An 18,958-nucleotide genomic window follows, 5' to 3' on the forward strand; every position below is an offset into this window, starting at 1 on the left:
TATAACATCATGTAAATAACAACAAAAAAGGACCTTCAGCATCAATGCTGTGATTTCATCTGAAAATACCCATGAGCTAAAATTTCATAGTATATATACGATACATAAAATCAACCATTGTTTAAAAATGCCTCCAATAGTAGATAAAAAGTAGTGGGTTTAATGCTGGGGCTTCATCCTTTATTTTAAATTTCTGGCTTTTAATTAAATCTTATGAAACACTATGACATTTAAATATTTCTTGCAGCTTTTATCTGTTGACTCAGTAATGTCTTCAAACAGAAATTGTTTGAACTAGAGAAAACTTTATATTTTCACATTTTGTCTTTGCAAGATTTAGTATGCTAATTTGTGTTAACTTAGTTCAATTACAATCTCTTTTCATACTAACATCTTACCCTTTTTCAATTTGCGAACAGCTAACATACAATGGCTAGGAGATAGATCCCATATTCTTAAGGTTTTGTCATCACTTACAGTGGCACAAATAGGTAAATGAGGATGGGTGGCTAGACCCCAAACTTCCCCTTCCATGTGACCCTGTTAAAAAAAAAAAAAAATCAGCTAATTTTATTTCCAAAACTGAAAAAATATACAAGGAAGCTACAAAGCTATATTGAGAATGTGGAAATCTTTGTTGGATGATAAAGAAAACTTCCTAATGAAAACACTCTTGGTTCAGTAATCAGCACAGAATATCTTACATTTTACTTAGAAGCCTTTTAATTTTAATATAAAATTAAAGTAAATTATATTTGATAAAACTGACCTAATGATTTGATTCACTAAATTATCTAATTTTAGAATCTTTTTGTTAACCTAACAATGAAGGGCCAAATTGTCACTGGACTATTCATGTGAATAATTATGACCCAATTTGAGTTAGGAATTCAGTCTGGCCATAAATGTGCATTCTATTACTAAGAAAAAGCCCAATTTGTAAAAAGTATTCATAAACTTCCTTTTATAATCCTTCAAAATAAACATGCATTATTTTAAGTTTGTGCTTAAGATAAAAATATACAATAAACAAAATATTAGCATAGCCAAGCCTGACTCAAAAGAGATATAGAGAGATATATAGACAGATATCGCTTTTGATTCAGGATTGTGTGGGGTGTGTGTGTAGTTAAAAATCTGTTGTTCATGCATTGTTGGCTGTAATAGCTCTTCATACACATGGATTAAATATGCATCTTACGTATATATGAACAGAAAAGAACAAAGCCACAAGAATGATCAAGATCTGGAAAACTCATGTTACAATCAGAGACTTAGGAAGCTCAGCCTGTTTAGGATATGAAAGAGAAGGCTAACAAATGACTTATCATGGTTTACAGGTATCTACATAGGGAGAAGATATCTGATTGTACTGGGGCTCTTCAATCTAGCAAAGCCATAACAAGATCCAATGGCTGGGAGCTGAAGCTACACCCCATTCAAACTGGAAATAAGGCACTATGTTTTAAACAGTGAGGTAATTAACCATTGGAACAACTTACCAAAGGGATGTAGTGGATTTGCCATCATTTAAAGTCTTTAAATCAACAGTAGATGTCTTTCTAAAATATATGTTCTAGTTCAGTGGTTTTCAACCTTTATTCATTTGCGGACCTCTAAAAAATTTCAAATGGAGGTGCGGACCCCTTTGGAATCTTAGACATAGTATGCAGACCCCCAAGGGTCCACAGACCACAGGTTGAAAACCACTGCTCTAGTTCAACCAGAAATTATGGACATGATGCAGGATTACTGGGTGAAATTCTAGGGCCTGTGTTTTGCAAAAGGTCAAACTAGATTATCATAATGGTCTCTTCCGGCTTAAAATCTCTGAATTTAAAATCGTTTTCAGACTTCATTAATAGAATGTTTATTATTTTATGTTACTTCTGTTTGAAGTATAATAATATACTTATGATAGAAACTTGCAAAGCCCACTGGATTCTAGGAAGGAAGTGTGGGGGGGGGAGAATATATGGGTAATTATGATGGGGTATCTTGACCCCACACCAGGGAACCAAGGGTTATCGAGCAGCTCTGGGTCCTGAAGGCCCAACTCAGCCGCAGCTGCTGGGCTTGCTCACAGCGGAGGCAGAGCTCCAAAGGAAGCAACTCAGCTCAGTCAGTGCGGACTGAGCAAAGGAGCAGTCTTATGCTGGTAACTCCTGGAGAAAGGCCGCAGGAGCTCCGCACTGCCGGGACCATATCCAGCAGCAGAGCCACTGAAGGCCCCTGTGGAGACCAGGAACAGAGGGCCGGAACCGAACGACAAAGACTCTGATGAGAACCCCCCAACCTGTGAGTTCATAAGATGACACCTTTTGTGACTTTGGAGGGGGCTGAGAATGCAGTAGGAAGTAACGCAGTGAACAGGCTTGGTGGCATCTGCCCCCTAGGCTGCATATCTAACCAACCTGTCACAGGCTCTGGGTTGGAACCTAGGGGAACCTGAACCCTCCCTGCTCTATTATCACTGGCTGCAGAGTCTCGCTGCTGGGTGACATAGGTACAGACTCTCGCCACAGGCTCAGATATTGAACACCCTGACAGTAATATTGTAAATGTACCTGAACCAGCAGAGTTATTGGTCCACTTTTATCCACCTCCAGTATTTCCCCATTCTTTGTGCCCACTAAAATATGACCATGTCCTAACGATATGGCACGTATAGAAGGGTTGTCTTCTAAGAGGAGACCTAAAACATTAAATTTTTAAAGATGTGAGAGTTTACTTTCAGAAGTATATACATTACACCCATATTTTACCAGATCAAATTCAACAGAAAAGAAGTCCTAGCATTTTCCTGCATACAAAACTTGGCTCCAGTGTGGAGCTTTAGTACATATTAGCTAACTTTTAAAACGTCCTCTGTATTGTTGTTACAGAAACCATATAATTTATTCTGTGTCCAGCCTTCCAGTTTTTGTTACCCCACCTTCCCTAATAACCCTGCCATATAAGGCAACTGTCAATGATCCTCATGTTCAGTAGACTCTCCTTGAGGTTCAAACAAGGTGAAGAGCATTAACATAGCTATCTATAAAGCATGCTACAAACCTCAGTGAAAGAAATGTGCATACAGCTATGATGCTAATCTATCTTAAAGTTAGGGTGGAGTACATCAGTAAAATGTGTTAAACTACTATTTTAATTGTAATAGAAGTTTAATAAGCAAATGGAGAGCCACCCTTTTGACAGTCTAATGATGTAAGCTAAGAACAAAAGATTCTTAGTTTTTTTTAGGGAAGACAGACAGAGAAATCTCCAAAATATCAGACTGGGAAAGCTGTATATCAGGACCAACATCAGCCAGCAAATGGGAGAAATTTGAAGAACAACAGGCCTGAAAACATTTCAGTACTAATACATGATCACATGAAAACAAGCCAGACAGAGTATTAAACCTTTAATAAAAAAATATATTCTCCCCTCCATTCCTTTATTCCAAATCAGAACAAATAGGAAGATTAAATATGGAACCCCATGGTGCCATTTTTTTTAGAATAATTTTTCAGAGCGTAATCTCTCCAATTTTTTTTGAACTACCCTCACTTCTATAGCATAGTGGTCCATTGAGGTCAGTGGAAGGAATGACAATTAGTTCCAAATCAACCTGCTGATTCAGCAAAATAGAAGACACTGTGAAGAGTTTATGGAAATAAACTTTCTGCAACTTATAACTGTAATTCAGTGTAACTGTTACTATATTTTTATAAGCCATGCACAGATTCTCTCTTCAGACCATGGGTTGGTATTAGGCTAAGGATTTAATATCTTTAATCTCTTTCAGGACAAATGTAGTTTTGTCATTGATTTTTGTGGTCCATATTCAAAATGCCCTAATTGGAGTGAGTGTTTATCCTCAAAGATTTACAAATATGCTCAATTCACAAATAAAACTATTTTTTCCTTCATGGTTAGTCTTGCAAACTCAACTTCTGATCAGTGTTAAGCTTGGTTCTTTCCTTCTGATATATATAATCGTCAGCGATAAAGGTTCTATAGAACAAATTTGCCTTCCTGGATGTAAACAGGTGAAACTGACTGAGACTTAGTAAAAATTTCAGTTTTTGTTACACAACAATCCCCACATTCACTGTCTCCTGGCTGGCTTGGTCCTAGTACTAATAGGCATGAAAAGCATTATTGTTGTCATTAAAGAACACAGATATGACAGAATACACCAAGGAAGCATATAGGTTAGGTTAGAAGTTGCTATTTTTACTTAGTAATTTTTTCAGAGTAGAAACACTTTAAATAGAACAGTTTTCAAATACAACTTTATTTTTTTTCCTTTTTCAATTTTTACTACAGCAAAACTTGATTTCCTTTTATTGTGGAGGGAGGAAACTTAGAAGAAAAAGCTTACTAAAGACCGTGTTTAAAGGCAGAATAAAACAGAAAGGTTTGATGTACTATACACTCACCTTTAGAGCCAGGGGCCAAAGCAGCTCGTTTGATGGCATAGGTTTTGAGACAGCGTTCAAAGGTGTCATCCCAGAGAGCCACTACCCCATCCTTTCCACCAGTTACAAATCCCTGCCCAAAAAAGTAGAATAGGATTAATTCATAGGTTGTCATCAGTAGATAATTTAATATTTTTTTAAAAAAAGATTATCCTTACTTGTACAATGACTCATGCCAACACTGACAACATTTAGTACATAATAATTAAAGCTAACATTTTGTCATGGTTATTTTTAGTAAAAGTCATGAAAAGGTCACGGGCAATAAACAAATATTCACGGAACCCATGACCTGTCTGTGACTTTTGCTGCTGCAGCTCCATGATTTCCCCCACCACTGTGGTGGCTGGGAGCTGTGCAGTTCCCCCTCTGGCAGCTGCAGGGTGACCATATTTCCCAAAGAGAAAATGGGACATCCCCAGCCGCTCGCCCAAGGCGTCACTCTTCCCCCCCCCCCCCCCGCCACGCCCTCCACGAGCTGTCACCCATTGCTGGAACCCTGACGAGGGCTCCCTCAGGATCTGTGGCCTGTTGCTGGAACCCTGCCAGGACCCTGTTGGCTGCTAGCTCCAGTCCTGCAGCCCCTGGGGCTGAAGCAGAGAATGTTATGGAGGTCTCTGGAAGTCACAGAATCTGGATTCCGTGACTTCCATGACCTCTGTGACATTTAAACGTAGGCTTAATAATAATGTAGCTGTAAAATCATAGGATCATACAAGTTAGAGATAGAAAAGATCTACTAGATCTTCTGGTCCTGCCAATGCAGTACAAGTCTCTACAGTGCATTTTTAGTGCTTTGTCGTCTGCTTTTTAAAGTCCTGCACCTCTGTCACTCTCAAGGAAGACTATTCAGTGGCCTAATACATTTCACTGTTGGGATGTTTTCCTGACAGTTAGTCTAAATTTTCCCTTTCTTAATTTTACCCCTAGATCTGGACCTCCCAGACCACTTTTACAATGGGCGTGGACTAGCATATTTGTGAATGTGGGGAAAGGTTACATCTGTATTTTAATTTTGTGGTTTGGGACCCTTTTCTCTAACAGGAATACTCTATTTCTATTCTTCTGCCTATGTCAGAAGACTGAAATTGTTTCATATGGGGGAAAATATTGACAATAGATACACTGGCAATAAAGCTGGAATCGTTTGATGTTATAAATTAGGAAAAACACAGTTTTATCTTAAACATTCACCATTCCTATATCTAAATTAATTATAACTGTGACAAAAAATGAACACTGTAGCGCCTTCGGCTGAAAAGGACATACTCTGGTTTAAACTTATATCTATTCCAGATGAGTAAAGCCTAGTTTACATACAAGTTTTGTACCAATGTTACTAGTTTGGTCAGTGGTGTTTTTTTTTTTTTTTTTTAAACTGAAATAGTCCTCACTATGGGGACGCAGCTGAACTGATATAAAGGTGCCTAATACTGATGTAGCTTATTCCCTTTCCCGTATTGGAATACCCATACCAATATATCTTTATATTCACAGAAGTATACCAAACTAGAGGGCTTGTGTTGTTTAACTATGCAAGAAGAGTTAAAGTGGTATAGTGTAAACAAGGCCTTACTGCAGGGATCGGCAACCTTTGGCTGTGGGCTGTCAGGGAAATCCGCTGGGGGGCCGGGACGGTTTGTTTACCTGCAGCATCCACAGGTTCAGCAGATCACAGCTCCCACTGGCTGTGGTTGGCCGTTCCAGGCCAATGGGGGCTGCGGGAAGCGGCATGGGCTGAGGGATGTGCTGGCCGCTGCTTCCTGCAGCCCGCATTGGGCTGGAATGGTGAACCACAGCCAGGGGGAGCTGTGATCTGCCGAACCTGCAGACGCTGCAGGTAAACAAACCGTCCCGGCCAGCCAGCGAATTTCCCTGACGGCCTGCGTTCCAAAGGTTGCCAATCCCTGCCTTACTGTATGTTGGCACTGTAACAGTTTTCAATTTGTAATCCAACAAAGCCCGTATAATAGTTACTAGATTATATACATAAGGATACAGGATTATATACAATGGAGGTAGTTAAAAAGATTTTCATTTACGGATTTTCTACCAGTTTGGAAGAAATTTCCTAGGCGTAAAATGGTGAAAATTGCTATAAATGGTAGAAAGTTTTTAGATATGACCATGTACATGAAGCAAGCCTTAGATCTGCTTAGGGTTGCCAAGCATCTGGTTTTCAGCTGGAATGCCTGGTTGAAAAGGGACCCTGGTGCCTCCAGTCAGCACTGCTGATCGGGCCGTTAAAGTCTGGTCAGCGGCACAGAAGGGCTAAGGCAGGCTCCCTGCCTGCCCTGGCTCTGCACAGCTCCCCGGAAGCGGCTGGCATGTCCCAGCAGCCTCTAGGCACAGGGACGATTAGGGAAGCTCCGTGTGCTGCCCCTGCCCCCAGCGCTGCCCCTGCCAGGAACAGAGCCAATGGGAACTACGGGGGCGGTGCTAAGGGCCGCAGTGACATGCCAGCTGCTTTGGGATGTAGCGTGGAGCCAGAGAAGGCAGGCAGTGAGCCTGCCTTAGTCCCGCTGCGCTGCCGACCAGGAACTGCCTGAGGTAAGCACTGCCCGGCCGGAGCCTGCACCCCAAACTCCCTCGTGCACCCCAACCCCCTGCCCCAGGTCGGAACTCCCTCCCACACCTTAGCTGCATCCCAGACCCCAGACCCCCACCCCCTGCCCCAGGTTAGAACCCCCTCCCGTGCCCTAACTCTCTCCCAGATCTTACACCCCCCCACCCACATCCCAACCCCCTCCCCTAGCCCTGAGCCCCCTCCTGCACCCCAAACCCCTCATCCTTACCCCAGAGCCCACACCCCGAGCCGGAGCCTGTACCCCCTCCCGTACCCCAACCCCCTACCCCAGCCCTGAGTCTGCTCCCACACTCCAAACCCCTTGGCCCCAGCCCAGAGCCCCCTTCTACACCCCAAACCTCTCATCCCCATCCCCACCCCAGAGCCTTCCCCTCACACCCCAATTCCCTGGCCCAGGCTGGAGCCCCCTCCCACAACCTGAAACCTTCATTTCTGGCCCCACTCTGGAGCCTGCACCCCCAGCTGGAGGCCTCACCTGCTCCCACACCCCAACCTCCTGCCCCAGCCCAGTGAAAGTGAGTAAGGGTAGGGGAGAGCGCGCGATGGAGGGAGGGGGGGCTGGATTGAGTGGGGGCGGGGCCTCAGAGAAGGGGCAGGGCAGGAGTGGGGCCTCAAGGAAGAGGTGGGGCAGGGTAAGGGGGTTTGGTTTTGTGCAGTTAGAAAGTTAGCAACCCTACATCTGCTCACGTCTTCACATAGTAACAAACATAACTGGCAATGTTTCTTTTAATGCAATGTAACAGAATCCCCTTTCACCCCCCCCCCCCAAGAGTCCCTCCACTTTACCTGCTTTATCCACTTTTACTCTTAAGGCATCATTAAACAGGAGGGCATGCAGCTCTTAAAATCAATGAGAGGAGTCACTGTAATATAATGATACAATGCACTTCCTCCTACTAGGAAATGCAACACTCTCAGTTCCCACTGACTTGAGAGTGGGGAACACCATCTAGAATCCTGAACTCCAATTATATGGTAATAGACTGCATTCATGTTAGGCCTAGCCACAAAGAGATTTTTATTAATCCAAACTATGTCTCATTTAAAATCCAAATAGTTCACTTACTTTTTCTAATGCATGCATGCTAAATACTGGACCATCATGTGCTTTGACAGTTTTTATGAGAAACAAATCTCTCCAGATACACACATCCCCAGTGGAAGTTCCAGAGAACGCCATCTCTTCAGTCCAGCCGTATACTGCACACATCATTGTATCAGTTCTTCCCATTGCCCCTATGCAGCCCTTTCTCCCAATCAGTCCTCCCCCTGGTTTAGAATAAAAACAAGTAATCAAATGCTTGCATAACTATCACATTCAAAGGAATTTATAGGGCAACCTATCCAGAATAATAAATCTGTTTTCCTCTAGCCTAGGAATAAGCAAACTTTGAAGGTTCTTCACAAATCATTACTTCTCACCTTCCCCCACTTTTTGGCACATTTGAAGAAAAAATAATGCATTTCACCTTTACGAATTCATTTTACATGCTGCTTGAATCAGGAGTTGAATTTATATACACACACATGTAAACATGCATACAGATATATCGGAGAGACAGTGTCTAAATACAGACCTTAATTTTCTGTCATGATAGTATGATATAAAGATTTTAATGGAATGAGTGGGATGACCATATTACTTCAATGTAAAAACTTTAACCCCTACTAACACATTATTTTCATGCTATATTTTTGGAGGAAAATTATTTTAGAACTTTAGCTTTAAAATCTGTGTTGATACAATATCCTGTACTGGCCTATAAGTGACAGAAATGTTATTACCAATATATTTGAAAAGCCTCTAAAATGTATTTAAAATAGTTTCTGTATGTCAGGATGCCCATGTCCAGTATCTTGTGACCTGTCAGGTGTGAAAACAAGATGTGAATTTTCACAAAATTCTCAGAGTAACTCCAAGTATGAGGCAACAGTGCCACCTAACAGATGAAGATCTAGGGATTTTTATATCTTCAAAGCACTGTGCTATGTCTTCAGTGACAAACCTCTGGATCTGTTTGCCAGCATTTGGCACTGATGAAGATTTCCCCCCAAACATGTACTTCAGTATCATGTGATCTCAGGTCTGCCAGTTCCAGCTCTAGTTTCAGTAGTGGATCTTGACTTAGAATATAGTAGGATTGACCTATATCTCAGTGCTTATACTCACAATGATAAGTCTCCTTCACAATGACTATCCCTACACTTTCTACATGACACTGCCACTACATGCATAAATCTTGAGTTTATGAAAAAGTGTGTATGGAGGATATGTCATAAGGGCCCCAATTTTGCCAACCCATCGGGCAGAGGTGATAGAGACAAGAAAGGCCATTTTCATTGATAAGTGAACGTAAGAACACGTCGCCACTGGTTCAAACAGAGGTCTAGTAAGAGAGTGTAGAACAAGGCTGGGGTCGGATCTTGTATGTGGGGATAAATATTTCGGAGACCCTTCAGGAAACATTTTATGAATAGATGTGTGAAGGTAGAATGGCCGTCTATTGTGGCAGTGAAAAGTGGCAATGGCTGCCAAATGCACATGACTGGAGCTGGTGGATAATCCCGACCATTTAAGGCTGGGGCGGGCAAAGTTTTTGGCCTGAGGGCTGCATCGGGTTTCGTAAATTGTATAGAGGGCCGGTTAGGGGAGAGGGTTGTGGCCTGGCCCCCACCTCTTATCTCCCCCCCCGGGACTCCTGCCCCATCCAACCCCCCTGTTCCCTGACGGCCCCTCCCGGGACCCCTGCCCCATCCAACCACCCCTTCTCCCTGTCCCCTGACTGCCCACGGAACCCCTGCCCCTGACTGTCCCCCACCACCCCATCCAACTCCTCTCCTTCCTGATTGCCCCCCGGGACCCCTGCCCCCATTCAACCCCATTCCCCCCCGACCGTCCCAATCCCTATCCACACCCCTGCCTCCTGACCACCACCTCGAACTCCCCTGCCCGCTTACCACACTGCCCGGCTCCAGCCGGGCCACACTGCCACCGCCACCATGCAGTACAGAGCACCAAGGCAGGCCCGGCTCTGCAGCTGCACAGCCCCAGGAGCTCACAGCCCTGCTGCCCAGAACATTACGCCAGTGGCAGAGCGAGCGAGCTGAGGATGCGGGGGAGCGGGAACAGCAGGGGAGGGTCCGGGGGCTAGTCTCCCGGGGCATGAGCTCGGGGGCCAGGCAGGACAGTCCCACAGGCCACCGTAGTTTGCCCACCTCTGATTTAAGGTGTAAAATATAGCCTAGGATAAGTGGTAGTTGAGCGCTTATTGCATCGACCTGATGGGAGGCGCACCAGCATTGGAACCTAGTCCATTTGTGACATTAAGTGCATCTAGTCGATTTTGCATCCGCTATTCAAGAGTATCTGTTTAACTGCATCTGAACAGGTTATTTCCAATTCCAAGAACCACGGAGGAGCCAGGCTTTGAGGTGGAGCATCTGTGGATTGGGATGGAGGATGTGACCCGCATCCTGTGAAATGAGTTTTGGAGTTGGATGGAGGAGATGGGTTGGCATACCATCATGCGAAAGAGGCATACCAGATCTGTTGTGGACATGTTGGCGCGATAAGGATGACATGGACTCAATCCCCCTGAATCTTGTGGAGTTCTCAAAACAGAAAGGGGAAGGGAGGGAAGACATAGAGCAGTGGTGCATCCCATGTGATGAGGAATGTGTCTCCCAAAGACCTGTGTCCAATCCCACTCTTGAGCAGAATTGAGGGCATCGGACATTTTGTGGTGTGGCAAAAAGATCTACGTTGAGGAATCCCCAGTGTTTGAAGATAAGCTGAAGGATTTATTTATCCAGTTCCCAGTTGTGATCATGGAAGAATCTTCTGCTCAGTGAGTCCACAGTGATGTTCTGGTGTCCAGGGAGGTATGTGGCTGAGATGTTGATGTCATGTTGGATACACCATCTCCATAATTTCAGTGCCCCTGAGTATAGTGTGACCTTGCTCTGCCTTGTCTGTTGATGTAAAAACACGCAGACGATATTGTCTATCATGCCTTTGATGGTGCGATATGCAATCAGTGGGAGGAAACATCAATAGGCATTGCAGACCACCTGTAGCTCTAGGAGGCTGATGTGTAGGGTAGATTTGGTTAAAGACCATCTTCCCTCCACTGTATGAGTGTGAAGGTGCATTCCCCGACCGATGAAGGAGGCGTCAGTTGTTAGAATCATGATTGGTGCTGGCTGAAGGAAATGAACCCCGACACCGATGTTCTTGGGCTGTGTCTACCAGAGTAGTGAGTCCATGACCATCCTCGGCATGGATAACAGTTTGTGTCTGTGAGGGACATATGCTGTACAGACATCTGCCTGAAGACATCGCTTGTGTAATTATGTGTGCTTTATCCATGAATGCAGTGGCTGTCATGTGTCCTATTACCTGGAGAGACATTCTGTTGGAAATCTGGGCACAGGCTTGCACCTTGGATACATGATCCACTATAGTCAAGAATGTGTGAGGCGGAAGGAAGGCTCTGTCTTGTATGGCATCTAGTTGTGTGGCGATGAACTCCAGGTGTTGTACTGGTATTAAAATAGACTTCTGCAAGTTCACATGGAGGCCTAAATTCGTGAAAAGGTTCATTGAGACCTGGATGGCACGAAAAGTGTCAGCTTTGGATGAGACCTTGAGGAGACAGTCGTGTATGTATGGAAAGATGACGACGCCTTTTTTACTTAGGGAGGCAGCAACTACCACAAAGACTTTGGAGAACACACAAGGGGCTGTTGACAGTCCAAAAGGCAGTACCTTGTACTGATAATGATTGGCTCCCATGGTGAACCAGAGAAACCATCTGTGGGCCGGGTGTATTGTGAAATGGAAATACGCATCTTGGAGGTCAAGGGCCGAGAACCAGTCCCCCATTCCAGTGCTGGGATAATGGTAGAGAAGGTAACCATCTTGAAGTGTTGAAGTTTGACAAACTTGTTTAGGTTTTGAAGGTCCAGGATCGGCCACCAGTCGCCGGATTTCTTCTGGATCAGAAAAAATGGGAATAGAAACCCATTCCTCTATGTTGGGAAGGGACCAGTTCTATGGCTCACAGGTGCAGAAGATGATTTATTTCTTCTTGTAAAATGGGTTCATGAGAGGGGTTCCTGAAGAGGGATGGGGAGAGAGGTGGGAGGGGCAGGATAGATAGGAAAGGGATGGAGTATCCTTCCCTGATGATCTCTAGAACCCATATGTCTGAGGTGATTAGTCTCCAGGATGGAAAGAACGGAGCTAATCAGTCACCAAACTGGTGGGACGTCGAAGACGGTTGATATGACTGGAAAAGGGGGGAGGCTTCTTGAGGCCTTGACCACACCTTCAAAACTGTTGCTTGGCTGCAGGTGTTTGAGAGGTAGTCCCTTGAGGAGTGGCCTATCTACATTTGGTAGGGGGCTTTTATTGTTGGCGCTGAGTGTCATAGTGCTGCTGAGGAGTGTACTGCAGTGGTCAGGATCGCAGGGGGAGATGATACTTTCGTAGGTGTCTCTTTGGCACTGGTGTGTAAATACTAAGGAAGCGGCAAGTAGCTCAGCAGTCTTTAAGGGTGGGTAGGGAATCAACCATATGCACCATGAATAGTTTGGGGCCCTCAAAGGGTAAGTCTTTAACTGGTTTGTACCTCCTTAGGAAACCCTGAGAGGTGCAGTCATGGCGCCCACTTCATAACCATGCAGTTGCGATGGAGTGGGTGGTGATATCCGCAGAGTCTAATGAGGCCTGTAGGGGCCAAGAGGTGTCCCTCAGATATAAGCACCTGGAATTGTTCTTTCTTGGCCTCAGGAAGGTTATGGCCGTGTTCCTCTATTCTGGAGTAGTTGAGGTAGTTGTACTTGGCCATAAGAGCCTCGTAATTAGCTATTCGAAATTGGAGTGTGGCAGATGAATAAGTCTTGCGTCCAAATAAATTAAGCATTTCCAGTGTCTGTCCTGATGGGTAGATCAAGATTGATACTTGTCATCCTCTCTCTTGCTACTAGAGAATTTGGGGTGGTATGCGAGAAAAGAAATTCCACAACTTTTGCAAGAACATTTTTGTCTGCCCATTTTCAGGTTGGAGGGATGGTCACTAGGGTCTGTCAGAGCACTTTTGCAGGATTGAGAAGAACCTTGTTGATAGGTAGGGCAATTTTGGAGGAAGATAATGTGTGCAGGACATTGAGCAATTTATGCTGCTGATCTTTCACTTCCTCCAAAGGAATCTGTAGGGAGACTGCAATCCTGTGGAATAATTCGTGAATGTGTCTGAAGTTGTTAGCAGCAGTAGGAGGTGGGGGCATGATAGCCTCATTGGGAGAAGAAGAGGAGAAATATAATGTTGGTGGAGCTTCCTCCTCCTGTTCTTCCTCCTCATCCAGTACTGGGGGAGGTTCAGTCTCTGATGTGCGAGAGACCGATGAAGAAGGGAGAGGTATAGGTCTCCAGCTTTGCTCCACGGGAGGCTTCCTAAATTGTGCCCTGTGCATATCCCAAGGGTCCCAATATGACCGATGTGGAAGGAGTGGAACATGTAGTTGCATCCATAGTGGTCCATAACAGGACTGTGGCCCAGATGTGGATTGCAAATAGTGAGGATGTGGAGATGAAGCCTGTTTTGAATAAGAGGGTGTTATGCTTATACAAAGCACATGAGATTTTTTTATAGGGGAGAAGGCAACACTCGGCATTTATTGAGAATATGGCAGTTAGCATATGCTTTTTAGTTACACATACACACACCATGCACACTGTCCTGCCAGTCGATGTTATAGTTACCAGTCCAGATCAACCTAGTGGCCAGCTAGGTTGATCACTGGTAGGGGAGAGCCGGGTTCTGTCGGTCGTGACATATAATACATTTTTAGCAAGCAAACACAGGACAATATTAACACAACTAATAATGGATGAAACATAATACACAATGTTCCCTTAGAGGTTGGGGACCAGCCTGTAAAAACATTGTATTAATGATAGGCTGTTAGGGTTTTTTTAGATTTAGCAAGTTTTAGTAGGTTTTTATTGGCATGTAATATTTGAATGACACACTTTGTGTGTGTGTTTGTTGTAAAAACTGAGTTACTTTTTTAGTTTTTTATATATATGTTTTTAGTGATGTGTTTCTGTTGCATGGTTTTGTGGTGACAGGTAGGGACAAGCACACCCATTTTTGAGGGTTTTATTTTGTACATTTTTGGTTATTTTATATATATTTTAAAATATATATATATATATATATTTTTTTAAGTTTATTGACCTATAACCCGCAGTAGCCAAAAGGATTTTATGGTTAATTTTGGGAGCGGGCTTACTTTTTATATTTTTGTTTTTATAGATTGTTGGTGAGTAATTTTAATAATAATTTTACTTATTAACAAATTAGGCTTAATTATGCTGGAAACATATTTCATTTATTTATATTTGTAGGTGAATAAGGATTTTTTGTTGTTGCTTTAAAAGATGTGTTAATATTTGAACATTTTAGATATTACCCAAAACATTTTGTTTTTAAGTGATGCTAAACTAAGAATTTGCTTTTTAGTACATTTTATTGCTAAGGCAGTTTTATTTTTTATTTTATTTGTTGTTTATATAGCAGCTAGAAGGTGTTGTTTAGCCACCGGTACATATTTTATGTTGCTTTTAGGTTTATTAGATTTATTTGTATTAAATTTATAGTATTGTTTGCTTGTTTGTGAATGAGATTATTTGCAGTTGTGACAAGAAACAACTTATTTTTAATTACCTTTAGGTTTACAGTAATTATAATTTTTGCTTTAAAGTGATTTTTTTTAATATGGTGTTTATGATATTTTGTTTGGTTTGGTTATTGGAGTGTTGATATGTTTTTATTTAGGCTGTTATAGTAGGAAGGGAGTAGGGTGAACATTTGGGTTTTAATTTAGATATGTTTAATTGAGTTTAATACATACTAATTTTATTTGTATTAATAATGGATTTAATAAGACTTTTACTGGATTATTTTCAATTATTGTTGTTTTTTTAATTGGGGTATTTTTTTGAATGCATAGTTTTTGGTTTAGGTTTTGGTGTATGTGTTTGGGAACTATAGATTTAATTTATTACGGGGTATTGGATAGTATTTTACAATAACTGTTAGTATTGTTTTTGTTTTAATAGGCTTATTTTACTGATATGGTAATTGTGGGTAGCTGGAACTTTAGGTGGTATTTTTATAGGGACTTTTTATTTTAACCTTTATTTTTTGTGTTTTGGTATTTTTGTGGTGCTTATAAGGTGAACCTTAAGGTGGGGTTTTTTTAGGCATATATATTGGTATTTTTTAAGGGTTTTAAGAGTTGGCTAGTATTTTTATTATACTATTTTTTGAGGATTATTGGATTATGGGTAGGAATTTATGATTGGTTGGCAGGGAGTGAATTATTTTTTAAATATTGGCTTTTAAGGAGGGCTGCATTTTTTTTATGATTGCTTTAATTATTTGGATGCTAAAAGTTTTTAGAAGTAGGTAAAGCCAGATCTTATACTGGAGTTTTATTTTTTCTGGATTAAAATTGTGGTGGTTAAGCAGCACCTTGTGCTTACGTTTTGGGGTGGGTTTTTTTGCAAAGAATTTAAACATTATTATTTATGTAAATAATTTAATTTGTGAAATATGTATTTATTTATTTAATATGGTATAGTAATGGGTTAAGGCGATTTACTATGGAGTAAGGGCTTATTTATTTTGATTTTAGTGAGTGATTTTTAATTTTATTTTGAGATATATGATTTGATTTTTTGTTTTTTAAAGGGCTGTTTTTGTGGGGTTTTGTTTTTTGAATTTGTTGTTTATGTGTTTGATGGCCTGATTAACTCTATATTGAAGGGTGATTTAAAATTCTACTATTACAAGGGTGCGATGGAGCACTCCTCCTTCTCTTCTTCCTCCTCGTCGTCACTGAGGAAGGAGGATGCCCTTGTCAGGGGGAAAAGGGAGGAATGTCATGAGTCCAGAGAGGAGGGTGGAAGTGGGAGGAGGTCATGTCTAAGCAGAGGTCACTCGGGCATGTCAGATACAAGCTGGTCTTTACGGTATCTAAATTCCTGGGGAGGAGGAAGGAGCATCATCAGTACTGGTAGATGAATGGGTGCCCAGATGGAGCTGAAGACTTGGTTAGTGCTGAGGACTTGCTTGGTGCCGACGGCTTTGTTGGTGCTGAAGACTTGGTCGGTGCTGGCAGTTTCGGCGGGGCCAAGGACTTGCTCTGTGTCGACTGTTTCAGCTGTGCTGAAAAGGACGTCATTGCCAGTGGTTTTGTCAGTGCCAAGCTCCTGAAGTCGGAATGTTGTGGTCTCCAGTGCCGAGAGATGGTGCTGAGGTCTGTAGCTCTGCCTGGTTAGGGTCCCTAGACTGCAGTTTCATGCCGGAACCAGAGGTAGTTGGGTTTTGGAGCTATGTTCCCTGTCAGATGATGTTGAGACAACTGACCTCACAGGGGAAGGTGTTCTGGCAGGCTGTGCCTCAGAGTCTGAGGAGGGAGCCTGTTTTCTTGTCAGAGCGAGAGAGAGACAACTTTCTCTTAGAGAGATGTGGGGAATGAGGATCGGCAGGCGACCTGGCAGAGCATGAAAGCCACATAGCGGGAGAGTCCAGGTCCGATGCTGGGTGCTGTGATTTCTCCATGAGAAGTCATAACCGAATGTTCCAGTCTTTTCTGGCCCTGGCAGTCAAGTTGTGACAGTAGGAACACTTTTGTGGGATGTGTCTCTCTTCCAGACAGTGAACACACTGCCGGTGGCCGTCCATTACTGGAGGGCATTACAGCAAGAGATGCACGTCTTAAACCTGGGAGATCTGGGCATAAGGGTGAGGAAAAAAGCTTCCTGGTCGGAAGGGTGAGAAGCAGGGAAATGAAAACCTAATTGATGAGGTAAATATAAAGGTGAAGTGAAAACAACTTTTTTTTTTATAAGAGGAAAGAAGAAGTTCTAAACTACACTAAAACTGACAGGTAAGGCACCACTCTAATGAGGGAAAAAGGAGAAGTGGGTTCTTCTGCGGATTCTGTCCCAAACCAAAGGCAGTAGAGAAGAATCTGGGTGGGGGCAGGGGGCAGTCAGACAGCACAATAATATATATACGTCCCGCTCATGGCGCAAGAGAGGGCAGGTGCGAATGTGCAGTCTGACGGGCACTGCTGATGAAGATCTCTGATCCCAGAGGCAGGGAGTGCTGCTGCACTTACAGTGGAGAACCCATAGGGACACTATTCAAAGAAGAGTTAATCTTCTCAGCAGCAGCCTGCCAGCATTTTAATAACTTTATTAAACAGCAGTCTACTGTGGCCTGGGTTCAACCTGGCTAATTTCTTGGGCAGTCCATGACTGAGATGACTAGGGTGACTGTTTTCCTCGCTGTTAAATGTTCTATAGTGCTTAAGGATTAATTTTAAAATGAATGGGAAGGATTCACCCGAGCCAGTGTATTTTCAGAGGTCCTGTCAACACAATAGTTTTCTCCAGCAAAGGAGGTAATCTTTTCAAAGACCCTTTTAGCTCCATATGCCTTTCAAGATCTGATACACTGGAGTTCAGAATACCATTTAGATGGTGTTTTTCCATTGCTCTAAATTAAAAGTTTTCAAATAGATTAAACATGCATCTGTTCTTTAACTTCTTGAGTTTTTGTAGTCATGTTTAGCAAAGACAGCCACACAAAATATAATTAGTAGGTATATTCACTGCAAGAACCGTGTCTGCAACCTTATTTGTGCCTCTTACAGGCGGACCTTAGATTATTAAAATTGCATTCCTTTGTGATTTAGATCAATATATCTCTATTTTATATATGTATCTATCTATATATTTTACCCACTAAATATTGAAGGTCTGAAATTATTACCTTATCCTCTTTGGTATCACCTGAAAACTCTTTTGTATATGTTGAGTGGGATTTATTACATTATCCTAGAGCTGTGCATGAGATATTTTGAGCTATATAACTTTTGTGAAAGATATGGTATTTCCTGAAATACTCTTTAAACACCTTATGGTGTTAAATTTATGTAACTTCTTCATGGGCAGATGTGACAAACATTGCAATTCCATGCAGCATCTTTGGGGTCCATTGTTTTAAATGAATGGTTTATGTAGGACTGTTCTATTCCATGAGGAAGGGCTACCACAGCTCCTACAGGAACTAAAACAATAGGTGGTTAAGGCAAATCAGGCAGTTTGTAATTTCCCCAGAGAGATACCACCTCCCGGGGAGGCTTGCATATACTAATTCAAACTAGATTCCACAGAGACCAACAGGCAAAGAAAAGACTATGGGATAAATAGCCTGAGTTTAAACTGACTCAGGGCCTTTCTTTCTGATTCAACAAATGGACAGGCCCTTCTGTCCAATGGGGTTCCAATTCTTCCTGGGAAGGGTTGGAAGGACTTTGGCCTACTGGGGCCCTGTAAGACATATGGGTGATCTCGGGTAAGCTTATTAACATGCATGCAGGTTCTTTTATTGTTTTTAATGTTTTCTCTGTAATACTTTCACCTTAAGAATAAATGTGCTTGCTTATAAAGGGCTGTGTGGTAACTTATAACTGCTACCAATTATGTTGTTCGTAGCCTTCAAAGAGAAAGCAAAGTGCAGACACTGGCCTGGTTAGGCAGTCTGGCTTGCTGGGACTATCACAGTGTAAGCAGGGAGCTGTGTAGCCTGGAAAAGCCCCTGGTCAGGAGGGAGAGAGACGTGGGTCTCCACCCAAGAGATGTGACAGCTGAGGAGCCTGGAGCCTCAGGGATGCCTCAAGGGACCATGGAGGGGGAATATGGTGCAACTGCCCTGAATTGTGACAACTATTCATTGCGTAACTATTATTTATAAAAACTAGACTAACCTCTCCCAGGCACCAGGAGGTAGCCCTGTTAGTCTGTATCCACAAAAACAACAAG

At 42.6% G+C, this 18,958-nt stretch overlaps 1 protein-coding gene across 5 annotated transcripts in view; it reads right to left on the reverse strand.

Annotated features, from left to right (window-relative positions):
* The window catches only part of EML5 (EMAP like 5), a 303,917-nt gene that overhangs the window by 117,274 nt on the left and 167,685 nt on the right, over positions 1–18,958 (reverse strand). For all 5 annotated transcript variants that reach the window (XM_042858583.2, XM_042858582.2, XM_065593492.1 and 2 more), the window contains 4 exons: positions 8,120–8,322; positions 4,428–4,539; positions 2,568–2,695; positions 399–540 (listed from right to left, as the gene is read on the reverse strand). In XM_042858583.2, coding sequence (XP_042714517.2) covers positions 399–540; positions 2,568–2,695; positions 4,428–4,539; positions 8,120–8,322 — 585 coding nt within the window. The remainder of the gene's footprint in view (positions 1–398; positions 541–2,567; positions 2,696–4,427; positions 4,540–8,119; positions 8,323–18,958) is intronic.

Source organism: Chrysemys picta, chromosome 4 (genome assembly GCF_011386835.1).
Source record: "Chrysemys picta bellii isolate R12L10 chromosome 4, ASM1138683v2, whole genome shotgun sequence".
Taxonomy (NCBI): domain Eukaryota; kingdom Metazoa; phylum Chordata; order Testudines; family Emydidae; genus Chrysemys; species Chrysemys picta.